At 39.8% G+C, this 22161-nt stretch overlaps 2 protein-coding genes and 1 long non-coding RNA gene across 7 annotated transcripts in view; 2 read left to right on the top strand and 1 right to left on the bottom strand.

The window, feature by feature from the left end:
* The window catches only part of mast3a (microtubule associated serine/threonine kinase 3a), a 31016-nt gene extending 11910 nt beyond the window's left edge, over positions 1-19106 (top strand). For 2 of the 3 annotated variants that reach the window (XM_073875720.1, XM_073875718.1), the window contains 21 exons: positions 85-160; positions 345-554; positions 3304-3405; positions 3499-3631; positions 3719-3783; positions 3871-3956; positions 4301-4509; positions 4618-4756; positions 4853-4985; positions 5395-5560; positions 6268-6369; positions 7964-8086; positions 8176-8279; positions 8420-8595; positions 10430-10554; positions 11053-11250; positions 15182-15412; positions 15682-15800; positions 15874-16010; positions 16098-16276; positions 17174-19106. In XM_073875720.1, coding sequence (XP_073731821.1) covers positions 85-160; positions 345-554; positions 3304-3405; positions 3499-3631; positions 3719-3783; positions 3871-3956; positions 4301-4509; positions 4618-4756; positions 4853-4985; positions 5395-5560; positions 6268-6369; positions 7964-8086; positions 8176-8279; positions 8420-8595; positions 10430-10554; positions 11053-11250; positions 15182-15412; positions 15682-15800; positions 15874-16010; positions 16098-16276; positions 17174-17961 — 3601 coding nt within the window. In that variant the 3' untranslated portion in view covers positions 17962-19106. The remainder of the gene's footprint in view (positions 1-84; positions 161-344; positions 555-3303; positions 3406-3498; positions 3632-3718; positions 3784-3870; positions 3957-4300; positions 4510-4617; positions 4757-4852; positions 4986-5394; positions 5561-6267; positions 6370-7963; positions 8087-8175; positions 8280-8419; positions 8596-10429; positions 10555-11052; positions 11251-15181; positions 15413-15681; positions 15801-15873; positions 16011-16097; positions 16277-17173) is intronic. The other variant, XM_073875719.1, reaches the window with a different exon arrangement.
* On the bottom strand, positions 16012-21060 carry LOC129442263 (uncharacterized). Its single transcript, XR_008643816.2, has 3 exons — positions 20794-21060; positions 17163-17925; positions 16012-16299 (listed from the first exon to the last, which is right to left on the bottom strand). It is a non-coding gene; the product is annotated as an uncharacterized lncRNA (long non-coding RNA).
* pik3r2 (phosphoinositide-3-kinase, regulatory subunit 2 (beta)) overlaps positions 19649-22161 on the top strand; it is a 34478-nt gene continuing 31965 nt past the window's right edge. Inside the window, exon 1 of one of the 3 annotated variants that reach the window (XM_055202204.2) lies at positions 19649-19882. The gene's annotated coding sequence lies outside the window, so the exon portion shown is untranslated. Of the gene's footprint in view, positions 19883-20819; positions 20842-21216; positions 21635-22161 lie in introns of those variants that run through there. The other 2 variants (XM_073875722.1, XM_073875721.1) reach the window with 2 other exon arrangements.

Below are 22161 nucleotides of genomic sequence, written 5' to 3'. Positions count from 1 at the left end.
TTATACAGTTAACAGAATAATACAGTTGAAATGGTTATTATTGTTATTCATTAATCTAAACTATGTTCTTGTTTTAATTCGTAGCCCTGGGCGAACATGCGGGTCCTTTGATAATGAGATCGTGATGATGAATCATGTCTACAAAGAGCGCTTTCCGAAGGTACCGAGCTCTGACATTAAAATGTGTTTTTCATCATCAGGGACGTGAACTGCACTGTGTGTAGTGTCATCACATGTTGTTTACTTTGTTAAAATTAAAACTGTGGGAAAATTGACTGCCTTGTTGATCCAGACATAACAAATGACAGTCACCTACGCAGTCTCACAGCGTTTCATCACTGCAGGCCACGGCTCAGATGGAGGGGCGGTTGCTGGCTGTAATCGAGGACTTCTCCCCAGACAATGCTCCTCCTCTTGCTGATGGAGTGCTGGGCTTTATTCAGCACCAGCTGGTCGAGATTGTCCGAGACTGTTTGGAGAAATGTACGAAAGGTCTCATCACGTCTCGTTACTTCATAGAACTCCAGGAAAAAATTGAAAATCTGCTCCATGAGGTAAAAACGCATTTTAAACCGAAGTTAAAGTAATAATGTTTATTTATTTATTCTAATAACATGGCACTCTGGAATGCTTGATTCTGATTGGCCAGTGGTGACATAAGAGGTTTGTTGTTACTAGATATCAGCTGCCTGAATAACACAACCGCATCCGGGTACAATGAGTCATGTGGCATGCAATTTCTGAAATTGTTGAAAAGGTAAATTGTAGAGATCGACCGATACTCATTTTTTTAAACCGATGCCAATAACAAATATTTGGATGCTTATGTGCCCGATAACCGATATGCTAAACCGATTTTTATTTACTGTTATACTTCTGTTTTTGACATAATAATTACTACAACACTACTGAACTGAACAAACCCTTATAATAATAATCATCATCACATCAACCCCGGTAAGTGAACAGCACGTGATTTTGTGAGTTTGTCTCTATTCTTGGACAAACTGCATACATTGCTTTTAATATATCAACTTATTTAACATAACATACATTAATGCACAAATAAGATGTGTTATAAATGCCTCAGATGCAAAGTCAGTATACTCAAAGACCTTTTAATGAAGTCGCGTCACTCCGCCGTCATATTTGCTGTGCACGCTGCTGCTGCTGTGAGCTCTTCTCCTCAGATGCGTCCAGCGCGCAATTCTCAATTCTCTCGTTTATCGGTCAATCCGATATTACAAACCCGATATCCGATCATCGAAAAATGCTCAAATATCGGGGAAAATATCGGAAAACAGATATATCGGTCGATCTCTAGTAAATTGTAACACTGACTCCTTTATAAGAGCAGTGAGTGTTTACCGGCAGAGAGCCTCATGACTGCAGACACAAGACATCCGACATTGGAGTTATTTTTCCTAATAAGAGGTTTTCCTTTCTGAAAATGACATTCAGCATATGCTGTACCGCAGCGCTGTGGTCTTTTCATTTATGGAGTTCCTAGCTATAAAAGGATGTGCCCGTGTTTTTGTTATAAAATATACTGGCAGCTTTCATTTCTCATACCAAGCCACTGTTGTCATATGAGGTTTTGTTAGAACGTGTGCAGCAATATTGCACATTCATGTCCAGTTTATGAAAGGAAACATGGTTAGTTAGAGCAAGTTAGAGTCTTGTCTTGCCTCCCTGAAGAGCTTTTGCTCATGTCTGGAGTCGTGAAAGGCAAATAAAGTTGATTAAATTAGGCAAGAGGAAACAAGTCTTGCTATAATAAATTCCTTTTTTTTTTCAGTTTTCAGACAGATGGAGGCTTTAAACGTGATTTCAAAGGAATAAACCAAAATTTGAATTGTCATTTGTGACCCTGGACTACAAAGCCATTCATGAGCGTCTTTTTTTTTTAATTGAGGTGTATACATAATCTGAAAGCTGAATAAATAAGCTTTTAAATGATTTATGATTGTTAGGATAGGACAATATTTGGGCAAGATGCAACTATCGTGTTTTAATGAAAGTAGAGGGACTCACCCATAGACCATCCCCTCAAAGTAATCAGGACAGAAGCGTTTGAAAGTAGACAGAGATGGGTGTGAACATGGATGTGTCTCTCGTCCACTTGTGATCTGATTGATCAAAGCACATTTTATTGCCAGGGCCATTTTAACAGATGTGGTGTTAAAGGACAAGTTCGGTATTTTACACTTAAATCCCTGTTTTCAGATTGTTTATGATGAAATGGAACAATTTTGACTGAAAGTTGGACATATGATGCTGGCCCGAGAATTTTCGGTTTCTGTGGTATCACCCCCCCCCCCCACCTCTACAATGGGTGTATAGGTGCACAGGAACAATCCTTCCTTAAATGCATTAAACTTTCGTTTACAAAGACGTGAAACTCACCGAGTGGTCAGGGGTGTTCACTGATATACACAAAAATCGCTGCAAAGATGCTTTCCAACAGGTTTCATTGTAGTTTTTGTCCAACTCCATTGACTTGTATTAGATGTGGTGTGAGGTAATACTCCGCGCCGGGAACGTTGTTTGTATTCTTGCAATTGGCAAAGGTGGATTATCACCACCAACTGGGCTGGAGTGTCTATTATTCAAGCTCTCAACGGAAGAATGTACGGGTGAGAGGCGTTTGGAAAATCAGGTCCACAAGTTTACAACGAATGCTAAAACACCAGTTGGAAAGCATCTTTTGCAGCGATTTTTTTGTGAGTATATCAGTGAACACCCCTGACCACTCGGTGAGTTTCACGTCTTTGTAAACGAAAGTTTAATGCATTTAAGGAAGGATTGTTCCTGTGCACCTATACACCCATTGTAGAGGTGGGGGGGTGATACAACAGAAACCGAAAATTCTCGGGCCAGCATCATATGTCGAAATTTCACTCAAAACCATTCCATTTCATCACAAACAATCTGAAAACAGGGCTTTAAGTGTAAAATACCAAACTTGTCCTTTAATGGCTGTTGTTTAGTAATCAGGTGCATTAAAGATTGCATAAAAATTATTTTTATTTTTGCATAAGCTGTTCTTTTAAAAATATATTTTGTCTGAAATATCATGAGTTGCTTGAAGGTTTAATGGACTTGTTCCAAGATTTATTTTCTCTGTCATCATCTTCTGATGCACATTGCAATGAATTTGGTCATTTATTTCTGTGACTTACTACTTGAACTGATTATTCCTGAGTTCCAGTCCTCCAATCTTTATGCAAAAAATGTAGGTTGCTTTGTTGATGGCCTTGTAAAGTTTATTTGCATTGGCTCTGTATGTGTGTTTTCCCTCAGGCCTATGAGCGCTCTGAGAGTGAGGAAGTGTCTGTTATTGCCAAACTTGTGAAGAAGATTCTCATCATTATTTCCAGGCCGGCAAGACTTCTGGAATGTCTGGTAAGATAACTGACTGTTAAATTATACATTAATCGATTTGTTTGCATTATAAAATTAAAATAATAATATTAATATTTTTGTATTTTCTAACAGGAATTTGACCCTGAGGTGTTTTATCAACGGCTTGAAGTTGCAGAGGGTCATGCAAAAGTTGATCAGGGCATCAAGACGGATATCCCCAGATACATCATCAGCCAACTTGGTCTCACTCGAGACCCCCTGGAGGGTAAAAACTCATTTTCGTGATTTATCATTCATCCTCAAATTCATCATAGGTTTTGATTTGATAATACTCTCCTTTCTTTGAGTACAGACATGGTGCAACTTGAGCAAAACAACTCGGGCAGTACAGGCAGAGAATTGGATGATCCTGCAGAGGTAACAAAACAAAGCCAAGCCTTGATATATAATCAAGTGTTAAAATGGTTTGTTTACAAGTGAGTTTGGTTTACATTTTGGTTTCAGAATCGCCCTGGTACCACAACGCCTCGAAGAAAACCTCTGGAAAGGGATTTTGAGACCATAAAACTCATCAGTAATGGGGCTTATGGGTGAGCTCACACTTATTGCACTTTTAAAGGATGTACATAAACTGAATCTAGATCAGTATTTTATTTTTATTTTTTTAAAGGTTTGCAGATATGTTTTGGGTTGTTGACAACTGGCTAAAGGCAATGCTATATGCAACTAACCATATAATTGTGCATAGTTAGTATTCTAGATGTGCAATATTTTATTAATTGACTAGTTGTTGGGTGTTCTGAACAGCTTGATTTTGGTGGCGTTTGCTTACCTTGATGTAAACTCTGAAGGGAAACTAACTAATAACCAACTGGTCACTGGTTGACTCATACTACCACTCAGCTTTGATCCTAATTCAAGAGTTGACACACAGGGCCGTATACCTGGTGCGGCATCGCGAGACACGCCAGCGTTTTGCAATGAAGAAGATCAACCGGCAGAACTTGATCCTGAGGAACCAGATCCAGCAGGTGTTTGTGGAGCGAGACATCTTGACGTTTGCAGAGAACCCTTTTGTTGTGAGCATGTTCTGCTCGTTTGAGACACGGCGACACCTCTGCATGGTCATGGAGTATGTGGAGGGTTAGTCAGGAGTTTTTGTTGGAATGTGTTTTTTTTGGTTCATTCTAATGAAACCCCTGTATTTATAATGTTTGCATAACACCTTCGAATGTGAAATAAATTTTGCAGGTGGAGACTGTGCAAATTTGCTGAAGAATATGGGTCCCTTGCCTGTGGACATGACCAGAATGTACTTTGCAGAGACCGTACTAGCGCTAGAGTATCTTCATAATTATGGCATAGTGCACAGAGATCTTAAACCTGACAAGTAAGAGCTTCATGATAACAAAAATTGATTTTGATAGTGACTCCACATCCTGTAGATATAATGCATTCATGGTGTGATTTTTTTTTTTTTTTTTAGCTTACTCATCACGTCAATGGGCCACATTAAACTGACTGACTTTGGTTTGTCTAAAATTGGTTTAATGAATATGACCACAAACATGTATGAAGAACACATGGAGAAAGACACAAGAGAGTTCTTTGATAAACAGGTCAGTCTGCCCATACTTGCAAAATCCACATCAAATACTGTAGCTGGTTATATTAAAAAGGTTTTGCAATAATGAAAACGGTCATCATTTACTCAGCCTCATGTTTTCTCCAGTATTGTTTCATGTGAAACACAGATGTTAGGCAAAAATCTAATCTTACTTGCTCTCATGTATAATAAAACTTCACTTACTGACAATATGGCTCTTCAATCATGTAGCAAGTTTGAATTGATTCATAAGATTGGGATTATATAGCCCAAAAGCTCTATGGATAAGATATGATACTTTAAAACTTTATAAACCTCTGTGTTTTACAGAAGTTGGAATGACAGGATGGTGAGTAAACGATGACGGTATTTTCCATTGTGTGTGAACTATCTTTAAGAAGTGTCTCTGTGTTGTCTCTCAGGTCTGTGGCACTCCAGAATACATTGCACCAGAGGTGATCTTGAGGCAAAGTTATGGAAAACCTGTGGACTGGTGGGCCATGGGCATTATACTGTATGAGTTTCTGGTGGGCTGCGTCCCTTTCTTTGGAGACACACCTGAAGAGCTCTTTGGCCAGGTGGTCAGTGGTAAGAATTAAACCTATTTGCTCCCATTTTCTGTACAAAATATGAATTTGTTAATAGTGCTTGCTAACGCATCACTATCATGGGGAGACCCCTAATGCCGAGTTCAGACTGCATGATTTTCAAACTAGTCGGATCACAGATGTTTTCACACTACGTGACTATCTGGAGAAGCGTTCAGTCGCTGATGTTTCAGACTGCATGATGGATTGGCGACAGGGGGTTTCACACTGCATGACTTTACCATAGGAAGAATCGCCGACAATCGCTTACCATACAAATTGCATGTGCACTCATTTTAGCAAGAAGAAAAAGATTATGAAGGAGGAAATGGTTGGAGAGACTCCTCCCTGAACTGGTCTCTCATTGGCTGTAGGTCATCGGCTATGTTATTTTCAGTCAAATCACAGCATGATTTTGAATCGGCGACAGGTCCAGATATTTAGCATGGCAAATATCTCAAGGGTGTTCGGCGACTCGTCTGCGATTCTCCCAGATCACGTCTTTGATAATTCACACTGTGTGATTGTCACCCGCGTGCACAAGCATTGATCTGCTTGTGATTTCGGGCATCTGTTTGCGATTTCTCAGAACCTGTCGGCAAGTCAAAATCAGGGCTAAAATTGTGCAGTCTGAACTCAGCATAAGTGGTTCTTTAGAAAATGTAAAAATCTACATTCTTATTTGTGTAAATTCCTCTCACTTCGCAGATGAAATCGAGTGGCCAGAGGGTGATGATGCACTGCCTGCTGACTCTCAAGACCTTATCATAAAACTGTTGAGACAAAGCCCCTTGGAGCGCTTGGGCACTGGTGCGTGTTTGCATGAGCCATATTGTGGGGCAAAATCTGTAATGTACAGTACTGTGCAAAAGTCTTAAGGGGATTGCACCCCGGCCGCGCAGCTCAGTGCCGCGCCGCGCCGTTCTAAAAAAATGTAACACATTTTTTCTATGAGTGTACGCACACCGGCGCCGTCAGGTGGCACCTGTCCGCGCCGCCCAGCTGTGACTCAGGAAGTTGTTCAAATCCCTGTCGCGCCACTCACATAGTTTAACATTACATAACATCATATGTGTCCCACATCATTAATGATTAACATTGGCTGCTAATGTATATTTTACATTTTGAAGTAGACGCTGTCTGACGAAGCTTGCGCTATATAATGTGCACTTCTGGTTTACAATACCTCTGAGTTCTCCTAGGCGCGACGCGGCGCTGAGCTGCGCGGCCGGTGTGCGATCCTCTTTAGGCCATCACCACCAGACTTGTTGTTTTGTAAGTTTTAATGTCCAACCATATTTATTTTTCAAACTATTTTATTAAGATACAAACAGAAAATAGAGGAAATATGGACAAAAAATTTAAAAAAATAATTTTCAGGACTAAATGTCTTCTTTAGGAATGGTTCATGTTTAGTGTTTAGTGGGACCTCTCTTGGCACTAAACCAAGCGTTTTTGAGCAGAATGAAGTAAAAAGATGAATTTCTTTAAAATTAGAAATTAGGAGTTCATTTTATTTAGGTTTAAGGGATCCTGCAGTTTCCTGCTATTGCTCAAGTTTAAGGGGATTTTACCCTTAAAATGTGACACATCAGTTTACATTTTTATACAGTTTTTAAGACTATATACACATTTCCTGTATTTTCTGGATGTATTCTATTAAAGGACTGAGAAACAATTTTATATGATCACTATAACATTGCAAAAACAACAAATCTAATTCTGGCATGGTGGCCTAAGACTTTTGCACAGTACTGAAGATGTCCACCATTCTGGGTTTTAATTTAGATGCCGTTTAAACGTTTTCAACAAAAATTGAAATTTGTCTGTGTGTTTTTTTTACACAACAATGCTGAAATTGCAAATTTTTATAAAAATACTATTATCATTTTCGTGTAAACAACAAAAATGCTAACCTGTAAAACCTTGCAAGTGACTTTTACAGCAGTGGTCTCCAACATGGTGGCCATATATAATGTAAAGTAATATAATTAATATTAAATAATATAATTAAATTGTGTGCTTGTAATACTCAAGAAACCGAGTTTATGCGTATCTCACAAAAAGCTTTGTAGTCCAGGTTCACTTAATTAACATATTTTATCATCCGTCCAAACAAAACTGCTTGATGCTTTTGCCATCGTGATTGTTGGTATTTATCACCGTTGTGGTATTTATCAGTTTGTGCTTATCTGCGCAGGTGTGTAGTGTTTCTATATAAAGAAACATCGCCAACTACTGGCCTGGCATGTATAATACAGCATTTTTAGTTGTTTTTTTATAGACCTGTGTGAATTGGGATCATTTGGCCAACGTTGTAATTTTTTTTTTCAGTTTTAGTAGAATTGTTTTTGTGCAAACGTGCCCTTACACAGACAACTACATTGTGTAATGTAACATGCAGGTGGAACAGCAGAAGTCAAACATCACCTCTTCTTTCATGGTCTGGACTGGAGCGGACTCTTGAGGCAGAAAGCAGAGTTCATACCGCAGCTTGAAACCGAAGACGACACAAGTTACTTTGACAGTAGGTGGCTCCCTTGTTCTTATGACGATCTCTCATTCAGATATATAATGCAGATGAAACCAAATCGTCTTTTCCTTTGCTGTTCCTAGCGCGTTCTGATCGCTACAATCACTCTGAAGAAGATGATGAGACAAACGATGATGACTCTTATCAGGAGATCAAGTTCTCTTCCTGCTCGCACCGCTTCAGCAAGGTGAAACAGCTGAATGTGCCTAATGTTATCTTGTGGTGAAGCCTTTCAATCAGTTGATGGGTTAAACCAGCTTTTGCTTTTTGTTATCAATTTATCACATGAAGGGTCAGGTTATAACTTGGTTTTGTAATGTGAATCAGGTTTACAGTAGCTCAGAGCAGCTGGCTTCTCCCTCCAACTTGAGCTTGTCCTCTTCTGAGCGAAGCTGCAGTGAAGAGAAGGATGACAGATGGGATGGTCATTCATTGCTCTCTCCAGGAGATTCCCCCAGACAGAGGTCAAACAGTGACAGGAAGCAGGACGGCCAAAGGGGCAGGTAAATTAAAAAACAGGGTTGTGTCTGAATGGCATACTAATGTAACTTACTAGTAGTACTATTTACTAAAATATGTGTAGCAAATGCATATTTTTGCATGTATAGATTTCCTAAATGTGTCTACATTTCAAAATATGCAGATGCTACAAGAAATGTATGTAATATCTCATAATGCAGTGTGCTCAACATGACCTTCCATTTCCAATATATTGAAAGTAATTCATACAATAACATATAGCATTCTTTCTAACCAGTTATTATTTATTTAGATTCCCTAAATTATAAAAGAAATTACATGCAATTTTATGAACCGTTTGTAACAAGTGCATAATGTAACTTTAAAAAGACGTGTGGCAACAATAATATATATATTAGGGCTGTCAATAGATTAAAAAAATTAATCTAGATTAATCGCATGATTTCATGAGTTAACTGCAATTAATCGCACATTTTTATCCATTCTAAATTTACCCTAATTTAACACTTTTCAGGTTTTTAATATTCTAATCATATATACATATATAGATGCTTTATGCAAATGTATGTTAACAACAGCCTGTTTACATTTTAACAGAATCACCAGCCATTGTTTTGTATATGAATTTTCCTTTCAGAAGATTTTTCTTTCTCCATTTTTGTTTGCTGCTGCATCATTTGTGACCTGTGCTGGCAAGTTGAGTGGGAATTAGCAAATTTTTAAAAAATAGTTGTTCATATTTTGACATTCTCTATTAAAACATAGAACAATGCATGATTTGTTGAAATATAACAAAATATGACAGAACTACACGTGTTTGAAGTTGAAAGAGTCAAATTACCACAAACATTTCCACATCCATACATTATATTACCACATCAATACCTTAAAATCACTGGTAAAACTAATAGATTTAGCACACACAAAGCAAAAACATCATCAATGTATGTTCAACTTTTTTTCCTTTTGTTTGATTGACATTGAGACAGACTGCTTAAAATCTAAGTGATCTAATATAATGTTACACATCAGATAGTTTTACCCAACAGTTAACCAAACATTTACTTAAAACATAACAGATTATAGAGCCTACCTGCGTGAATTCTTATCAAAACAGATATTTGTAAAACTGTAATTTTGTGTAGATGTCTATATATCCGGGTCGCGCACTCGCGCGTCTGTGTGCACGCGCTACAGATATCAGTCAGTCAGCGTGAGGGGATCGCTTTTGAGTCTTGTCGCTCTTAATAACTCTTTAACATTAATCAGGTACCGAACTTTATCTCTCTTAATGACTCTTTTAACATCAAGCAAGTCCTGCAGTCTATTTTCTAAGTCATGCATAAAAGCGAAACCAAAATGAATTGAGACGCATCTTTGTATTAGATTAAGCATTAGCCGGAGGACGGTAACGTTACACCTCTCAGACGTATAAATAAAGATCGTATCAGATGTCCAACGAGCATTTAGAGCATTGGATTTGGTAGACAATTTGCTTAATGTTCTTATTTCTATGAAAACCTTTTACTCATTTAGAGAGAGTCACATTTGTCTGCGTCTCTGTTCATTCAACTATGGGCTGGACCAAGGGTCAAACAGAAATTGCGCGTTGCGTTAATCTCCGTTAATAAAATTAGTGGCGTTAAAATGAATTTGCGTTAACGCGTTATTAACGCGTTAATTTTGACAGCCCTAATATATATATATATATATATATATATATATTATGGAATAGGTCCTACTGTTTACTTAACTAAATACTGCCTAGTACTTTTTCTACTACTTTTTTAATACTTTTAGATCTCTTTAACTTGCTTTTTTTAAATCAAAGTTTGCTTTGTATCTCTTGTTACTCAGCCCTAGCCCAAGGCCTAGAGCATCATCCAGTTCATCCCAGCCTGAGAGGGGCGCTAGTCCTCTAATTTTGAACAGCACTCAGAGCCTTGATGCCATGCCACTCTTTGCCTTTCCTGAGGATGAAGGTCAGAAATCTTTTAAACTTTTAAAAGAAATCTTTTTAAGTTTTTTAACCTTTTAAGCGTCACCCCACCCTATTGAGTTAAATCTACACTCCTGGAGCTTTCAAGCAATATACAGTTTGTCATGATTAGATAAGAATTCATATGCAAACATTGAAGTAAATGTAGGCGTCCTGCTGGTGGGACAGTGACATTTAGCAGAAAATAAATGTTTTGAGGCACACTCTCTTCATAAATGAATCAATTACTCTCCCTACATAATTTATTTTATAAAACACTGTTGAAATGTCTATTCTGAAGGCTTAGACCTTTCCAACGATATATAGATTGTAGTGATAGATTAAAATGTACATCTACAATATTAATGCAAACTTAGGTGTCCCGTATTCGGGACAGCGACGCTTAACAGTTTAAAGAAATCTTTGTTTGCCATTTTGTGAAATCAAATTGCAGTTAACTAATAACTAGTAAGCCAGTAAATGCTCAATATTTTATCTCTAGAAGGACTTGTATCAAATCTTCGGCGAATTCGTCTGCGCAGCAACTCCACTGGAACTAGGCCTACCAATCGCAAGGACCACAAGGGTCCACGTCACCTTGGGCTCCAGCAGGACACACCTGAGAAACCAAGATCACCATTCACATGCAAAGTCCCGAAGTCTGCGTCTGTGTCTGGCCTTTCTCTCATCGTATCAGCAGGTACAGGAATGATGTATTCATGCAGATCACATCCCAGCTAGGGCTGTACCGATTCCTTAAGTAACTCAAGTAATTAGAATACAAAAAAATCATCAAGACAAATTATTTGCATATTAATTTGACATTTTCACATTTTTTTAAACTTCTGTAGTGCCAGTGCAGTGATTTTTGTAGTAAAATGTATAAAAAAAAAATGGGGTTGTTCTTAACGGTGCATTCACATGGGGCGTAAGCATTAATGCTTCCCATTCACTTTTAATGGGTGACGTCATGCTTTGCTGAACTGAATTGTGGATCCGTCGGCGCCGCGTCAGTGCCGTTGCTCGCAGCAAAAGTTGAAAGTTTCAAGCGGCAACGCGTGCGTCAGCCAATCAGATCGCCTTTTGCAAATAACCTAGGCAGAGCCAGCCAATTAAGTTTATGGAAGACCGGAGCATAGGTTGCAGCCACTGTGATTGGCTGTTGGCCACGCTTCAGACAAGCCTTCTGTCAAGCGTTAATGCTTTCGCCCCATGTGAATGTACCGTCGCACACCGGATGCGCAACTCGGCGCTGCTCTGTTCTAAAAAAAAATCAAACCATTGTTTTCTATGAGTATCCAGTCCGCTGCACCCAGCTTTGACTCAGAAAGTTGCTCAAATCCCTGTGGTGCCACTCACATAGTTTAACATTGCATAACATTATATTTGTCCCAAATCATTAACTAATAACATTGGCTGCTAACCAGTGGTGGCTGGTGACGACTTTTTTTGAAGCGCACGATGTGAAGTTCGTCACAACATGTATGTGGTTCGTCATTTCAAAATATGTGTTCTGCGCCCTGAGAGACTGTGTGTGCACCACGCGCCATGCCAAAACAAGCGCCCGCTGCCTTGAACTTTAACTTGAAAAGAGACGCTCGCATTTGCCAAATATTCACATAATCTCATGCATAATCAGAGTTAACTGTTAAGGAAGTGTCTTGCGTGTATTTAGGGAATGTGAGCGTCTCTTTTATCATAAAAGGCTTTGACGTATGTGCAGCAGGCACTTATTTTGACAAAACACGTGATGCACACAGGATCCCCCCACACGCAGGACACATATTTTGGAAAAGGGAACCACACGCGTGACAATCCGAACACTTATTTTGAATTAGCGCATCCTCGGAAGAGCAGTCACGAGCCGCCACTGCTGCTAACGTATATTTTGCATTTTGAAGTAGACGCGATCTGACTAAGCTCGCGCTATTTAATGTGCACTTCCGGTTTATGATACCTCCGAGTTGTCCTAGACGCGGCGCTGAGCTGCGCGTCCGATGTGCGACCACCTTAAGAGTTTAGCAGAATACAATTTTAGCAATATTAATGATTCATTGTTTAAAAGTATAAAACAAATTAGTTCATTTTAAGAGGCCTGTATGTTTTTCTTTTGTATATTGAAGACCCTTTATTAAAGGGGCTTTTTACACCTGGTCACTTTCTGGTATTTTGCCCTATCCGATCGTAAAAAGACCAGGTATAAATGCCCTCCGAAGAGTTTTCATGACGGATTTAAATCCAATCGCCCAAACCACTTCAGGAAGTGGTCGGGGGATGCATTTCAGATGAAACTGGACAAGTGTAAATACATCTGGTTGATGAAACCACATATGTCAGCGCATAACTCCTCCCAAATGTAAACACGTCACCCGGAAGTTAGCCGGCAAATAGGCAAACAAACAAAGATAACACTCATTGCTTTGTGGTGCAACAGCAGCGGGTTAAAAGCTTTCTAGAACCAATAAAAGAGTCCAATGACAAACTTGAATGATATTAAACAAATAAATGAAACTTTGAGAGAGAGTTTCATGAATGCTTCTCCCCGTCATGGACCTGTACATTAAATCATTGCGTGTCACTCTACTCCTGCTCTGTATTGCGCGCTCCAGTTCATGCCGAGCAAGGAGATGCACGTTCCCTGCCCAACATACAGTAAACATACAGTAAGTGCTGTCTTTAGTTGCATAAACGTCATCTTAATTTTTTAAGGCGGAGTAATCAATAGTCTATTTGCATTTTGCGCGGGAGTAAAAGATCTAGGTTTCCCACGGGTCCTTGAAAGTTTGTGAATCTGGGGAAATAATTCAAGGCCCTGGGATGTTTTTGAAAATATACATACATAGATACAGGTCATTGAAAGTGCTTGAATCTATTTTATTCTAGAAGTTTTCTGGAAAGTTAATATTTTTCCCTGTGTAGTGTAGGATAATATCACTAGCACACGTACTAAACTGTTCGCTATAAAATACTTTTATCAAGCTATAATAAATGCTTATATTTTCTGTATGCGAATGTTGATTCATACCAAAATGCTTTTTTGCATAGTTGTGGTTACGTATGTAACTGTTGTTCTCTGAGAAGGGAACGAGGCGCTGCGTCTCCTTTGTCATACTTCCTCATCCCTGTAATGCCGTCTTTGGCAATATTTCAGATAGCAATATACTTCCTGGCTCCCGTGTCACCCTGTCTTTGTCGTTAAGCCTCACCATTGGTTGAATTTGATATACACATTTAGACGCACTTACCCTTGGAGGCGTCCCCAAAGTGTCACCGCAGTGACGCAGCGCGAGTTCCCCCGAAAGGGAACTGTAACAATGTATCTTAAAAGGTAACACGATTTAACCTTGCTGTCACTTGAAATGTTTCCCCACATTTAGTCCTTGAATTTGAGGGTATTGGACCTGGAAAGTCCTTAAAAGGTCATTGAATTTGAAGTTAACTAAGGTGTGGGAACCCTGAAGATCAGATTAATATCCGTTTTGCCAAGACACATTTATGTGGCCAAATGTAAATGGAACAGTTTTAACAAATCAGATATCTATCCGATCAGAGAAAACACATGAAGTGACCAGGTGTAAAAAGGCCCAAAGAAAAAGTATTTCTTATCTGATTGATCGATGGAATAATCTGTAGAATACTTGATTACTAAGGGGCTGTTTACACTTGGTATTAAGATGTGTTTTCATCGATCGGATCACAAGTGGACGAGAGAGACACATTACGTTTACACCTGGTATTTAAATCCATCTCTTTTGTCCACTTTCGACCGCTTCTGTGCTGAATATATGAGGGGGTGGTCTGTGAGACGGTGGGCGAGTCTCTCTGCTGTCATTCAAACCTGAGCGGGAGTAATTATGAGTTTATATGGACGCAAACTAATATTATGTCGGAGTGCACTGCTTGTTTAGCAAGTAAACATGCTGCACAGTGTTTTCTACATGAGTATGTAAGAGCTTTCTTTGAATTTTCAGCGCAATTGATGAAATAGGATCGCGCAACTTTCAGACGCTTTCAAAACAAAACTACGGAGATCAGCCGCTTAGTTTTATCAATGTAAGGCTAAAAATAGCGCTGTTCACCGAATGTTCACGGCAGAAGTAAAAAAAGACGTAAAACTTGTGTTTAATACCTCAGATTAGATAAATGGGCGGGGAGAAGGCGGTCGCGTGTGGCTGTTCAAACGCATTCAACCACATGTGCGTTCCGCAACTCCAAAGCGATCCGATCGAAAGTGGATGTGGTTGAAAGTGGTCGAAAGTGGACGAGCTCAAAACGTTTTTAACACCGTTTACACCTGGAATTAACGTCGTCCACTTGTGATCTGATCGACGAAAACACATGTTAATGCCAATATAAACAGCCTCTAAAATAATCGATAGCTCCAGCCCTAGTCCCAGCATATGATACCATCACACTGATACCAACTCAAACTATTGAGATTGAAACGAAGAAGTAAAACAGGTGGTTTTGGGATAATACCAGACAGTTGTGTGAAACAAAGAACTGAGAAAATACTCAGAATTGTAGAAATATTTCTTAAATTAATAAAATTCTTGGTGTTATGTATACGTTTTAACTATGGCTAGCACCATTGGTACTATGAGCTTATGTTTTTCTTTATCACTGTATAGACGACATCCCCAGTGCTATCCAGACAAGCCCCATGTCTTCGCACTCCCTCTCCTCCAACCCATCATCACGGGACTCTTCCCCCAACCGAGACCTTTCTCTCAGCGTTAGCAGCCTTCGTCCTCCTGTGGTTATCCACAGTTCTGGAAGGAAGTACGGCTTTGCGCTCCGTGCCATTCGGGTCTACCTGGGGGATACTGATGTTTACTCGGTGCACCACATGGTGTGGAGTGAGTATCATGGATGCAGTACAATCACAATGAATAGACAATTAGGGAATTATTACTTTATTGCATGGTAATTTATTGGATAACTGCTGGTCATGCTGGTAAAGCATTGCACTACCAAGTCATGGGTTTCGTTCCCAAAGAATACACAACTTAGAATAGCATGGCTTTGGATAAAAGTGGGTGCCGAATGCATATATGTTAATGTAAAAGTAGTTAGTTTAAGCTATTTATATTTGACCTGTTTATACATGTGTCATCATTTATCTAGAGTGTTGAAGATGGCAGCCCTGCTCATGAGGCTGGACTGAGGGCTGGTGACCTCATAACACATGTAAATGGAGAATCCATCCAGGGTCTGGTACACACTGATGTGGTGGAGCTTTTACTGAAAGTGAGTTAAATCTGGATTTATCATTGGTGAAAATGAATGGGAATAGATATTTGAACATTTTTTTTCTTTGTAGAGTGGAAGTAAAGTGGCCCTGCAGACGACTCCTCTTGAGAACACCTCCATTAAAATCGGGCCTGCAAGAAAGCACAGCACCAAGGGCAAGATGGCACGACGCAGTAAAAAAAGCAAAAGGAAAGAGGGTCAAGACAGGTTAGGAGGATGTTTCGCAGTATCTTACCAATACCAGAACACTTTAATGATCCAAAAACTTACCCCTGAACTTTGTATTTTTTCTAGCAAGCGCCGCAGCCTTATAAAAAAGCTCCCAAAACACAACCCGGGGATACAGAATAGTCGCAGTTTTTCGGCTGGGTTCCAGCACTCGCCCAACGACAGCCTGTCGGATTCCCCAACACCAAGCCTGTCTCCTGGGCCCAACACTCCATGTCGAAGCCCAGCTCCAGATCTGTCATGTGGTACGTCACTGTCATTGCAGCACCTGTAGGAATACACCAGTTTTGCTGAATTTATTCATCTTATCCCTCAAATAAATACAAATTTAAAGTAGAGAATAAAGTGGAGCATAATGCTGCGTTTACACCAACCGTGACGCGCAAGTGATTTCAATGTTAAGTCAATGTGAAGATGCATGGACACGCGTCTGGAGGTCTCGCGGCGTGAATGAGGCGTTTGGCGCGGAAGACGCGTTTCTGCCTCATTCGCGCGTTCAGTTTGGTGCTTTTTGTGCATTTTGTGTTTGACGCGAATTGCCGGCTGACGCCCGAGTTGAAAAAATTTGAACTTTGGCGGAATTTCGTGCCGCGTTAACAATCAGGAGCCTGCTTGCTGCTGTGGTGGCAGCCCGCCTGGAGTCACTCATTCAACCTGAAGGAACGCTTGATATTGTTCGAAGCAGTCACCCCGAGCTATACGACACAAGTTCTTATTTCTATAGAGACAGGAATAAAAAGAACCTTGATTGGAAGAGTGTCAGTGAGGACATCGGGCAACCTGGTAAGTTGTAATACACATTTCACTTTTTTCATTTCACGTGACGTTTATCGACCCGCGCCGTTTATTTTCCCCCTACAGTAAGGTTACCAAATACAAACTGGTAACTCTCTCGATAAATGCACAATCATCTTGCAAACAGATAACCGCATAGCACTTGCCCCTCCCGCAAGAAGCGGATTTTGCCTCTGACGCCCGTCTGATGCTTGCTTTTTCCGCACGTCACGCGCGAATGCATTCAAACTGTTCAAGCGGCAAACTAGGCGCATTAGACGCGATTTTGTCAACTGGTGTAAACGCAGCATAAGAGATTAGAATGTAGAAGGACTTGCGCATTCATCTTTTATTTACCCTTTCCACAGATTCGAATTCTCCACAGAGTTCCTCACCATGCTCAAGCTCTCCAAATTCACCAATTCCTCAAAGTCGACCAAGTTCTCTTCATGTTTTGGGATCTAAACTAGGCCTTCGCTATAGCAAACAAGGCCGCTGCAAGACCACCAATAGTATCCCCCCTTCTCCTCTTGCTTGCAATCCCTCTCCACAGCCTCTCTCTCCACAGTGTTCTCCATCTTCCCTCACTGGGACTCCTAAAAGCCTCCACTCATTCCATAACAAAATGATGTCCCCACCGACCATTGTCAGACAGACGGTGTGTCCCCGCAGTGCAGAATCCCCCCGCTCGCCACTGCTGAACAGGGTTCAGTCATCTGACAGGCTGTCCGGAGACAAAAAGGCCTTCTCCCCTCAAAGGCACACTGTAGAGGTTCTCCAGGGTGATAGCGATGAGCTTGAGTCACAAAGTGACATTGCCTCAGGTTTTGTGTGTGTCGGTGACCATACCAGACAAGGGCTGTATCTATCTGGTCAGCGAGTGAGGGACTTGGAGAGATCGAAGGAGGTGGTGGTTATGAGGAAGCTAAACTTGTCAGAGAGACGAGATTCGTTTAAAAAGCAGGAAGCAGTTCAGGAGGTCAGCTTCGATGACTGCGATGACAAAGAGGTCATGATATCGACTCCGATTTCATCTCACACTTGTTTCAAAGCTGCTTGGATTGGCTCGACGCAGACTGAGGGAATCACGGAGACTCCAGAGAAGACCACGACCAGCAAGCTAAAGGATAAAAGGGGAAAAGATGAGGCGTGTTAGCCTTGAAAACTCTGAGACTCGTATGAACAGGTGCTTCCAGGATAACATGACCAGAATATTTGTTTAGCATTATATATTTGTTAGAAGTCGTCATTCACCTGCCAAAAAGGTCTTTTTTAAGATGGCTTTATGAACTTGCTTTTTTTCTGGTAGCACAATGAACTTTTATAGATTTGTGGTAAAGTTTATTTATTACATTTGAAGGTAGCTTGTTTTGAAGCAGTAATAGAAAGGTCATACAATAGGATCACTTTTTTTCAAGAATTTGCACATGTATGGTCCTGCTGAGGTATTTTTCATTCTCATTATCTCTTTTTCCATAAATATCAGCGTCGTATGGCTCAGCCTGTAATGTCCGATTAATCTTCAAAATTTCAGTTTTGACATTTTGGGAGATGCTTGCATTATTGTTGTGTTCTGTAAAACTGAATGTACAAAATTTCACCTGGTCTTGTCCCTCACTACCAAAAAATGACATCATGTGCATCATGTTTACACAATTTGTGCAACATTCTTCTTATTACTTGTAAAGAACAAAATGGCTTACAAAGTCTAATTTGGTAATTTTGTAATGTTTTTGGAACCGGTATGTTGCAGTGTTGTACTGAATTCTGTTTACGTATGTAATCTTTACCACATTTAAATAGTGGTTTTATAATTTTCAGTGTTTAATCGTCTGTGAGTTGTGTTAAAGACATTTCCGCAACATCTGCGTGGATGTGTTTTTCATCACTAGCCTTTATAAATGCCTTATTCCTCCGCATGGTTACCTTCTGCAATGTTGACAATTGCTTGTTCAGTTATACAAAATTATGAAAATGACTCTTAGTAACATTAACTTTCTGTATAATTATTTGCTTTAGATTTCTTTTCCGATACTTAAAAAGATATGTTCAGACATTTGTGAATTTTAACTTGCACTCCCTGTCTGACTTGTCTTTTTCCTCATTCTGTACCAGTGTGGAGTTATTTCCTCATTCACATGCTACCTTAAATTGTCTTTGCGGTACTGTGGTGGTATTGTTTAAGTTGCATTTCTGTATTGTACATTTTTCAAGGGTTTCCTTAAACAACCAGAATTTAAAGATCTCACCCCTCAACTGTTTGTTCATGTAAATTTAACAGTGATTAAACAAATATATTTACTTTGTGCTTATTGTGACTGCATTTTTTATAGCACAGGCCACTCATAAATATCACTGCTTCCAACCTATATCTCCATATTTAGGTGTTTGAGATTGAGAGTTTACTTCAGAGCAATGCTTTGCAGGAAGGGAATTCCCATAATTCATAGCTATGAATAACTCTGATCACGTTGGCACTTATTGGAGGTAACTTCCTGCAAATTTGACATATTTTACATTGTTAAGTTTACAGATAATTTTAAAAGGTTACTGGAATAGAGATGCTTAAAACAGAACTGGTGTTTGAAACTGTACAATTTCTTTAATATTCTAGACTAGAATTTCTAGTATACATGGATTAGGTTATATTTTAACACACTGAGTAAAATGGTAATTTAAGATAATTTTTAACACCAGTAGGGGTAAAGTGTAGTGTTGGTGAAGCATATTTAACATTCTGCAATCTGCACAGCAGGGTGGCGCAATACAGTGTGCAAGAAATATGCCGCCTACATGTCCTAGCCCAGATTTACGCTTTCGGTTATTTTCGGCTCATTCCGATATTTTCCGTCCCGATTTCTGTAGTTCTCACGCAGTCCTGCTCGCGAGCCGTGCGCTGGAAAATGGCAGTTCGTCAAGTTGAAAAGATTAGTGCGGAATGAAAAGGAAAAAGAAAGCAGCACTGTAGTTTAAAGAGGGAGCAGATGGGAGTTAAAAACGCGAGGTCAGCCTAGAGTTAAGAGCGCACACGCGATCCGAAGGAAAATCCGCCGAGGCTTAGCAACGACTCGCCACTGGTAAGTTTTCCCAAGTTTTGCACATTACGCTACTGTACTCCGCGATAGTGGATGGTTAGCAAGCGAACTCGAGTCGCGGGGAAATGGTGCAAATAGACACCAAAACGCACAATCGTTTACTTATTACTAATAAATAAACGTATAATATGTTTACGAAATCTCGAAATAGGACTGCGTTTTCGATTTACCGGGCGACAGAAACGTTTAAGCTAATATGTTTGCATGATGCACGAGCATGTTCGCAGATCACGACTAACAGCTTGCGGGAGCTCTGCGCGTGACGACGCTCGAGCAGTTTCGGTGTTCCGTGCCAACGGTCGAACTTCTCGAATCGAAACAGTTCTGAAACGGATTCGGTCGGTTGGTCGCTGTTTATATATTCGAGGCCTGTGTTCTTCAGCATTTAGCTTCTGTGTTTGTGTATTTGAAGTCAGTATAACTTCTAAAATAGTTTGAACACACACGCCGTTTCTGAAATAAATAACAATTTAATGCAGATGCCACAATAAAAACAAAATATGAATGCTCGCATACAAATTCGATTACGAATATTATACAAATTAGAGTTGATAATTTGTTAGAATGTCACAGTTTCAGTTAACTTAGATCTTACATTGAAGACAACAGCGCTAAAATGTGTATTGTTTTGTATATTCTTAATTAAAAACATTAGAAACATGATTATGTGAAGCATTGCACGCCACATATCCAGAGGGCATATCCTGCATGCAGTTTCTTCGTTTTAAAAGGACATATTGTTTGCAGGAGATTATCCGTCACCACCAGACTTACTGGCATTAGTCAAGCTACATTGGCCAATAATTGTATTGTCCTTCTCATACAGATTTGCAAAGTACCGTCCAGATTTTTTTTTTTAAAATTTAAGTCCTGTGAGTAGATTAAGCTCCTACCTCAGCCTCAGTCAGAAGACGCTGCGATATCTGATCCAGTTTCCTCAGGTGAACTTTTAAAACATGTCACAATCCTGATGTAGCTTTCTTCTCATTTGGACTTACTGAGAATTTTAAATACTTAACACACATCATACAGGATTTAGAGGATTCCTATTACTTTCCTCCTAAGCTAAATTGCAACAAGAATAAAGTTATCCATTCACGTAAAGTAGTGGTTTGGGTTTTGATCACTGCCTAGATACATTTTCTAATATTAGAACGTTTGCTTGATTTGCTCCAGCTTCTCTGGTGATTCTTGAGCACATGGCCATATGCCGCCCAATAGGAATCCAGGATCACCTTTTCCCTTCTGTAGCAACAGTGAGTTTCCTGCCTCCATTCATTAATTATTTTGTGGTCTGCCTTGGTCACCGTGTTTGGCAAACTGCTCTGCTCAGACTGAATAAAGGGGAGGACTGGATGCCTTGAAAGAATACAAATTTATCAGCCACTTTCCTGCAGCTTGAACCATTTGCTTGACTGTAATGATGAAGATTTGTCTCAGAAGTTTGACTCAGAATGGACCTTTTTGTTTTTTTCTAAATGAACTACATAATAAAACGGCAGTACTTTGATAGCAGTTACATTTGGGGCTTTAGCCTAGTAGTTATAATAATGAAAAGACGAAAACGCTTGTGACGTAGTTTAGTTTTTTCTTTTTGGAGGGGTGTTTGGTGGTGTGAGGATGGCGAGCTGTGGTTGGGTATGCCAATGCCACGTGTCTGTGCTACCACCTCTCTTCTTCACACAGAGGATGTCAGACTGAGACCCTATTGCGCCTGGTCAGTTGAAAAGTGGGGTGAGTGTTGCCCAGCGATGCCGGTCTGTGTTGTCGGACACTTTAAATTGTTTATTCGATCGTAATCTTTACAAAGAGTTGGCCAGTTTTGTAAAAAATACGGCACTTCGTTGATAAACGAGCATATGCGCATGGTTCGAAGGTGCGTATGCGCATGAATTAAAGTCGTAGGTTTTGCTGTTCCATACTGTACGTGATGTATATTGCAAGTATGTCTAAACAAATGGTTTCTAGCACTTGGATTTTTGAAAGTATGGGTTTCAAATTGCAAATATTTGCAAAATTGTGACCTGCATCATTCGACAGTCTTATGCTACAAAAACACACCACTCAACTGTATTTAGCAAATATTTGCCAACATTAATGCTACACAAATTTAGGAGTCAATGCATTGTTTTGGATATTCATATTTTCACAGTAGCTTGCATGCTGCTTTAGTTTGCTTTGTGCTTATGCCGCTCATATATGCATTTGGCTATATTCACACCCAAACTGACGGGAAAATGTATGAACGTAAATGTATCATA

This window comes from Misgurnus anguillicaudatus, chromosome 2 (genome assembly GCF_027580225.2).
Source record: "Misgurnus anguillicaudatus chromosome 2, ASM2758022v2, whole genome shotgun sequence".
Classification (NCBI taxonomy): domain Eukaryota; kingdom Metazoa; phylum Chordata; class Actinopteri; order Cypriniformes; family Cobitidae; genus Misgurnus; species Misgurnus anguillicaudatus.
Note: the sequence above shows the minus strand (reverse complement) of the source record. Positions and strands in the feature narration are given on the sequence as shown.